Source organism: Cygnus atratus, chromosome 2, assembly GCF_013377495.2.
Source record: "Cygnus atratus isolate AKBS03 ecotype Queensland, Australia chromosome 2, CAtr_DNAZoo_HiC_assembly, whole genome shotgun sequence".
NCBI classification, from domain to species: domain Eukaryota; kingdom Metazoa; phylum Chordata; class Aves; order Anseriformes; family Anatidae; genus Cygnus; species Cygnus atratus.
In genome coordinates this window covers 99258454-99266481 of record NC_066363.1, presented here as the reverse complement: position 1 = coordinate 99266481, position 8028 = coordinate 99258454, and the positions used below count along the sequence as shown (strand labels likewise).

The 8028-nt window shown below is 41.7% G+C and overlaps 1 protein-coding gene across 1 annotated transcript; it reads left to right on the top strand.

Annotated features, from left to right (window-relative positions):
• The first annotated feature begins 606 nt into the window (after window positions 1–606).
• Window positions 607–7799, top strand: TIMM21 (translocase of inner mitochondrial membrane 21). The gene is made up of 7 exons (XM_035550478.2): window positions 607–1123; window positions 2129–2191; window positions 2283–2380; window positions 3658–3731; window positions 5606–5711; window positions 5812–5907; window positions 6006–7799. The coding sequence occupies exons 1-6, from the start codon at window positions 871–873 to the stop codon at window positions 5902–5904; spliced, it is 687 nt and encodes a 228-aa protein (XP_035406371.1). The 5' UTR covers window positions 607–870; the 3' UTR covers window positions 5905–5907; window positions 6006–7799.
• The last annotated feature ends 229 nt before the right edge of the window (window positions 7800–8028 follow it).

The window sequence follows — 8028 nt, the reverse complement described above, 5'->3', positions numbered from 1 at the left end:
CTACCTTGGACATATAGCCCTTTTCTTGGCAGACTTGTGCAGACTACACTACTCCTCTCAGCTCAAGCACCTAGCCCAGGTTTAAGCCGCACTCCTGAGGGCAGCAACCGCAGAAAACTGCATGTTAAACCTTGGTTGTCTGCTACACCCGGGAAGGCCTGTGCAGCGCATCTCGGGGTGCATCGCACCCACTGAGCCATCCCAAAAACCCTCTTCGTGGCCGGGCAGGGCAGAGCACCCAGGCCATGAGGGAAGAGGCCAGAGCTTGCTGGTGAGCTCAGAGCTGGAAACGGGAGCCGTGAGGCTGGCGATGGGGAGCAATGGCAGGAAAGGGAGAACACCCCTCAGGACGGGCAGGGACACCACTTATTACCTGAGCCCTGCGGCGGCGGCAAAAGGGGCAAATAACCTCGGCGGAACGAGCCCGGCGGCACCAAGAGGAGCCGCCGCCACCGCCGCCGCCATGCCGCGACCCCGCTGCCGCTGCGCCCTGCCGTGGACGGCCGCCATGCCCGGCTCGGCCACCTGAGGGCAGCCGTAGGGGCGGCGCTGGGCATGGCGGTCGCTGTAGTTGCTTTCCCCGGCGCCACGTCCAGCAGCGGGCGCAGGAGGGAGCTCGTTCAAACTACCGCTCCCAGGGCCCGCCGCCACCGCCTCCTCCTCTCGCAACCCGCTGAAAGATTTCCGCAGCGGCTATGGCGGGGCGCAGCTGGGAGGGCACCGGGGGCTCCTGAAGGGCTGCCGCCCGCCCTCAGCCGCCTCTGAGGGGTCCCCGCCCGCCGCGGAGCAGCCCCCGGGGAGAAAGTTTTCCCTCGGCTCCTCCGCCAGGCCTCGGGGGGAGCAGCGTGAAGCCGCCCGGGGTGCCTCGGCATGCTGCTCCCCACCGCCCTGGTGCGGGGCGGCGGGCAGCTGCGGGTCTCCCTGGGGAGATGGCCGCCGGCGCCGTGCCTGAGATGGCGGCGGCAGCCCCCCCTCAGCCCCTCTGCGCTGCTCCGGGGTGCCCAGGCGAGTGTATGGACGCAGGCGGGAGGGCTGGGAGCTGAAAAGTCTGGCCATGACAGCAAACATGTGTCGGTGCGAAGGGATCAAAAGGATGAGGCTCTGCTGTCGGCGGCTCGGAAAGGTAAGAGCTGTGGTCAGAGGTGAGGGGGTGCTCCGCAGCGCTTCCAGAGGCAGGCGCAGGGAGCATTGCCGCTTCCCCTTTGGTTGTACAGCCCCCGTACACGCCCACAGCTCGGAAACTGAAAAAGCCACAACTCTCAGAAAGCCGACAGACTCCTTTTCCATCGTGTTGGTTGCATACACTTCGGTGTAGGCACTGCTGAAGCAGAACTGAAATTCTCTGGCCTCTTCCAAACAGCTTGTTGACTGAGTGTATAAGTCAAATCCACACAAGGAGTAAGTTCTAGTAATTCCCCTTTTTAAAAGGAAAACCTTTCACGCACAACCTGTTTTGATGCTGTTAAGCCAAGTTTACTTCCAGCACTTTGCCAAAGCGCTGTATCTGCTGCTGGTTTCTTTACAGGGAGCCCGGCACTTCCGTTCTTTAAATTCATTTCAGTGAAAGGTGACTCCTGCGCTGTCTCGGAAATTCCAGATTGAAAAAGTTTGTGGAAAGCATCTTCAGCTGATGATAATGTTTCAGGAAAAAAATGGTTTTTAATGTTTCCTCAGTAATTTGCACTTTGCTGCAAGGCGTACTTTATCACTTAAACAAATTAGTAGTTTCTTCCTCCTTCTCAAAGAGTACTTTGTGAATCTTGTTACTTTTTTCACAGTTTATACTGACCCATTTACTAGTGCATTAAATCAAGTTACAATATAAATTGCAGTTGACAGTTTCAATAAATACATATTTTGGTCTAATATCCCTCCTTTTTATTGTTCATTTGATTGCAAGAAAATAAGAATACATAGTATAGAAATATAAACCTGTCTTTGATAACATCAAGACACTCCATGATCTCTTAGTGATGAGGCATTATAGAAGCTGTGGTTGGGATTATTTTCTTCTGACAAAATGTTACTTGAGTAGTTTGAACTAATAGAAGAGCATGTATATAATAAAGGTATGCAAGTTTTACTTCCCAATGATCTAACTCTCACATTGTTTTATGTCTTATTTCAGTGAAAGAAGCTGGAAGAGACTTTACCTATTTTATTGTGGTGCTTGTTGGAATTGGTGTTACAGGTTATTTTTTAAATTGCTATTCTTTATCAGAAGATATTTTTCACTAATTCCAGATTAATTCTCATTCCATTTCTTCTTGTTTCTATTACAGGTGGTTTGTTCTATGTGATCTTTAAAGAGTTATTCTCTTCTTCTAGTCCAAGTAAGATCTATGGAGATGCCTTGGAGAAATGCAGATCTCATCCTGAGGTTGGTTTTTGAACATTAGTCATAAGTTTATGTTTCTCATTAATTACGGCCTCTCTTCAAGTCAAAAGTTTGCTTCTCATAAGCAAACCTACAGGAACATCCACACGGATGTTCAAACACCAGCAAGATCTGCCTATGCTTCTAGCTGGACAGAGCTGGGTCAGCTCTAAATCTGAACCTATTCTAGATTAATGCAAGCTCTGAGTCTGAATGAATTAGCATGCTAAAAGACAAGAGAGTGTAGCACAGCCCTACAGTGTCTGCCACTTCAAAGCATGTGTATCTGTAGGCACTTGCAGTGTTCTGCAGATTAGAGAGGCAACTGGTCTCAATTAAGATTTATGGATCTGTGTTGCTGACTTTCCTCAACACAGTTATTCTGCTGCAGCTTCGGTAGGGTTCTGTCATATGAAACACTGCATAAATATCAAGGAATTCAAACTCTTCACTTGAAACAGAGTTAACATTACTGTGGCTAATAGGAAAGGAGAAAGGGGACAGTCATACGGTCAGTCTCATAAGATAGCTAAATATAAACAAAAGTCAGTCCAAAACTAGACCACAAAAGTCAGTGCTTCAAACAAAACAAGAAAGGTGGGGAATAGCTTTGAAAAATTACCACAGGTGCCGCTGAGATGCCTGAAGTGACAAGTTCTTACTAGGAAAGAAATTAAGATTGCTTTAGAACAAGTTTGTAGAATTAAAACTCCTCTCCAGTAGTTACACCATGAAAGTACCCTTCCTTTCTAAGCAACTTGAAAGTAATTTTAAAACTAGGTTAATTTGGTCTGTCTTTATAGATCTGAAGAAGAAAATGCTTGAATTTCATAAACGGTGTTTCATAGATAAGGTGAAGGGCAGTTATTTGCATTTTAAGATTAAACTTCAGAACAGTCAGATAGTCTCTTGGAAAAGACATGAGCAAATATGCTTTTTTCCCCTTTTTACACAAAATGTCAGTAAAGTATAAAATACACAGCAAGAGAAGAGATTAAAATGTCTTAATGCCAGAGGATGTTACAAATGGAACATATTACTAGGATTTATTGTAGGCATTTTGCATGTGATTGTAGGGAAAAACACTGAAATAGAGTAATTTTTCCTGTGGTGTTTTCTTTCATAAACTATTGCATTCTTCTTGACGTATCAGACACAGAAGAGACAATTTGTTGAAATAATTGAAAGAAGATACATTCACAGAAGGGACAAGAGCTGATGCTAGAATATCTGTTTGAATGTGATACCTTCTGACAACTCGAACCTCTTTTCTCTTGTAGATAGTTGGTGTCTTTGGTGAACCCATTAAAGGTTATGGGGAGGCAACGCGAAGAGGAAGACGACAGCTTGTCAGGTGTTTGCCCCATACAGACAATAGTTTTTGCACAGCAGAGGCATTCTGGGACACATCACAGAAAGTCAGATCTAGATTACTGAACTATGTGACATACCCTGTCAATTCTGAGTGAAAATGAAAGGAATTGTTTGCAGTACGTCTTATGTGGTACACACCACTAAATACAGTGCACATGCAATATAAAATGCCAATTCCATGTGCCTCAGAACAAGTAATGGCCAGCATGGTAGACATGGAGCACCTCGCTACAAGAAAAAAGAGGTTGAGGCTGAAGAGAGTAGTACAGAGGCACAGGCATGCATCTGGGGAGCAGGGGTGAGACCGAAGTGTAGTGTGAAGTCCTCAAATAGAGTAAAATCACTCTTTGAAAAACGGTAGAGAGTTTTTCTTACAAAATAGCAGCTCTTAACAGGCCAGAAAGAGCAGGAGAGGTTCCAACTTGGACTTTTAAGAATACAGCTTGCTCAATTCAAAGCTAGGCTGTGTCTAGCTGAGCAGGTGTAGTCATTGCAGTGAGTCTATTGTCCTGAGTTGACATGTAGCACTGACTGGCTGTTACTTATATTACTTTCTGGTACTTGAGGCCACATCTCTACTGCATATTTAACATAACAGTTCTCACCTAAACGTTTATGAGTGTATCAGTTATTCTCCAGTTGAGGTAAACAGCAGAACTAATTCTTATAAAACAAATCCTCCCTGCAGTATAACCCAGCAGAGGCTTTGTCTTTATTATGTTCTTTGACTTGAATTTATTCAATGAGGTTTCATACAGTGTGGGGGACACAAGCCCAGCTATAAAATTTGAACGATGAAATTGAGATTATTTTTAGGAGGAGGATTTTTACTTTGAACTGAAAATTTATCTTTTCACCAGACTGAAAAAGTGTTTAAAGTGGAGCTGCTAAATGAAAAGAATATCAATAAAAATTTTAAGCATGTCTGTAAACTATGTGAATAAGTAATTGTACTATCATCTTTCCTAGTATTTCATTTCCACTTTCCATTTGAAAGTTTCATATTCTAAAGAACTTTTTGAGCTGAAAACTTGATCAGATTGTAGAGCTCAAGTCTGTGATAAAAGGATGACCTTAAATGTCTCAAAAATACAGTTTTTCTATGCATGGACATCTTGAATGTGAATTTACTGCAATGAGACTTCATTCATCTTTGTCCTTTGTAACCCACCGTGTCACCTTAAACCGTATTCAAAGTGATCATTAATTCACAGTGTGTTATCTGGATTTGATTGGTGGAAAGAAAAGCTTGGAACTGTGCAGCAGTTAGTAATTTCAGTAGGAAACCTAAACTGGCAGCGTAATTCTAGATTGACCATTAGTTTCTGGAGGTGGTCACTTGGAAAGTGGTTTGACCTTTCTGTTTATCTAGTATTTGACCGTAACCTGACTGTAACTGAAATACCAGCACTTAGGCTGGAGGTCTGAATGAAATGTCAAAGTTACGCAACTTCTATAGAATGAAATTATTGCCGGAATATGTGAAGTATATAGTAAACTATTTTGTGGTGAATTAACCAACCTAGTATCTGAGTTGACAAAGCGTTCTTTGCATGTTTTGCATGAGTTTTGAGGGGAGGACTGCAGCGAGAACATTTAAGCACCTCAACTGTTAACCATCAGCTGCTAACTAGTTCTCTCTTCTAACTCTCCACTACTCCTTATATGCCCACAGTAAAGCTTGGGAAGAGAAGTCAAGAAGGAACCCATGGTAGCATAAGGACTGCACTGGAATACACTTTCTCACAAAAGTAGTTAAGCAGCTCCTCTCTAAATAAGAAGCTGAAATTTGAAGTTTAACTAGCTATCCTGTCTGGGTGGGTTGTTTTTTTTGTTTTGTTTTGCTGTTTTTAGTCACGTTGAATACATAAAGGATGGACTGAAACATATGCGTTTGAAGTTCTATATTGAGGGCTCTGAACCAGGAAAGCGGGGAACGGTCCATGTGGAAGTCAAAGAGGTATGTACAATTGCTTGATATAGCTGACAAGCCTTATCTTGGATTTAAACTACCAAAGAGAAAAAAAAAACAGAGTCTGAAGGAGTTTTCCTCATTACAGAATCCTGAGGGAGGAAAACCTGAAGTCCGTTACATATTTGTGGACGTTGACACGTATCCTAGAAGAACCATTATCATTGAAGACAACAGATAGCCGGTGATCAAAGTTGCTGCTTCATCTTACTCACTGTTGAATGATACCGGTGTAAGCAGTCTACACAGGAATTGTTTGGTGTTCTTGATCATATCTTGCAGATTTGGAGTTAAATACAGGAAGTAACCTCTCAGGGCCTCTGTTAAAGTCTCTCATAACAACAGATCCAGAATTTGTGGTGAAGCCAATGAAAAATAGTAGAGCCATCACTTATGGCAAGTACTTTTGAAATAGGAAAATAATGGCTCATAATAAACTGTTTAATGCTGGATAATTCTATTTAACGCCTAAAATCTGAGACTTTCAAGGTTTCAGGTTTAGGTGGGGAGTTTCTTGTCTTCCTTTGCTTGGATTTCCCACTAGCACTGCAATAAAGAAAGTGGTATTTGAAATGCAGACAAATACTGTTTTCATTCTGGATGCGTTTGTAGATAATTTATGTTAGTGTGTAAAGGAGATCTAGCCCAAATGCATCTAAGAATATGAATTTTGGAGACCCACACCCATGACAAATGACTAAACATAAAGACTCCAATATTGGTATCTTGTAAATAAGTTATCAGCACCTGTACTGTGTGCTCCTTTCAAGGTCTGCCACCCTGTTCCACTGAGTAATGACAAGAGGTGCTCCGCACTGCCAACACTTTTTTCATTAACATAACTAATCTACATCTTCCAGGAATTAGATTCATATAATTTTACCCAAAATCAAAAGCTCAACTCATGACCAAATTTATCTCTTGGGTTTCTTCATTAGTGCCACATGGCAGTTATTAAGCATAATTCTGTGTATTAATGAGCCTCAATTGTGTCTGTCAAGTGGCACCATCTGAAAACTTCCAAGCTTTAGTGTCTTACGTTTAACCATTTTCTTAAACACCAACTAATGCATTTTTCTGTGGTTATCTATATATAATACGAGCTTTTTAGTTCACTAGTTGTTTATCCCTAAATTAATATACACTGATGTTTAGCTTCATTCAGTGGCACATTTGGGTTGTTCTAAAGTTCATACAGTATTCCCTCATACAAATACCGCAGAGAGACATTTAGTAATACTTTACTGCCCTCCCATTCAGTTTCCAGTAATCTCATCTGCTTAGCCCTAATAACTACACGTAATACTTTTTTAGACCTGGATCGTTTTACTTTATATTAAGCGTTGCAACTTTAGCTTCAGTCAGATCCTCATATTGTTTGAGAGTATTCAATGAAAAGGAATCCCCCATTTATTCCAACTCTCTGAGTGTAATAGAGAAGAAAAGCACGTTATAGCAAAGCAGCTACCAATGTCAATCTATGATAAAGTGCAAGGTATTTTGGAGTTTCTACATTGTACAGAATATAACTGACTTCTGCTGTGCCAGCCAAAGGGAGTTTTACAAAACTAACATCTGTTCAGACTGATCAAAGTGATTCCATATCTGTCAGTTTCAGCAGAGTGATAAATTTGCCTGATTTTTTATCTATTAATGGATAATAAAAGACCAAAGAGTCTTTTACTCATAGTCAAAAGCTACAGAAGTGGTTCCCTACTGAAAGTATGAGAAACCATTCTGGTACTTGTTAAGAAGTAACTCCAACAAACTTTTAATTTTCACCCACAGTTATTGACATCATAAATGTCAATCTGGAAAGGTTTCTTTAAACAATGAAAGCAACTATTGCCCCCTTCATGTTATTTTTGTGAAAGTAATAGTTATTAATACGTTTTAGTGTTGCTTATGACTCTTCCTAATTCTTAGCATTGCACTTTACCAAAACCTATAACCAAGTACAAAGAAAAAAAAATGAAAAATCAGAGGCCCTCTGTTTCATTGCGTACTGCTGCAGTAGTGACTGATAGCATTGCATGCCATGTTTAAGTCCAGTTGCTGTAAACATGTGTCACACATGGCAGTTACTGAAAACTACTTGTGCAAGAGTTTTGTCATAAATACAAGACAGAGAAGTTAAGAGCATATCAGAAATACTGCAAGCTATATAATTGTACAACTTAATATTAAGCTTACTAGCCTTAAGCCTGTGCTATACCTTGATAAAAATGTACTCATTCTTCAACTTTTATGAAACAAGACTATATCAAAATACACAGTTTAGGCTAGAAAACTTGATGTTGTTTTT

Excerpts from the sequence above, each read along its gene's own strand:
- TIMM21 (XM_035550478.2), top strand. The coding sequence starts at position 871 with ATGCTGCTCCCCACCGCCCTGGTGCGGGGCGGCGGGCAGCTGCGGGTC. Across the intron at positions 2,192-2,282 it reads TGTTGGAATTGGTGTTACAG|GTGGTTTGTTCTATGTGATC; the intron begins GTTATTTTTTAA and ends TTTCTATTACAG. Across the intron at positions 3,732-5,605 it reads GGAAGACGACAGCTTGTCAG|TCACGTTGAATACATAAAGG; the intron begins GTGTTTGCCCCA and ends TGCTGTTTTTAG.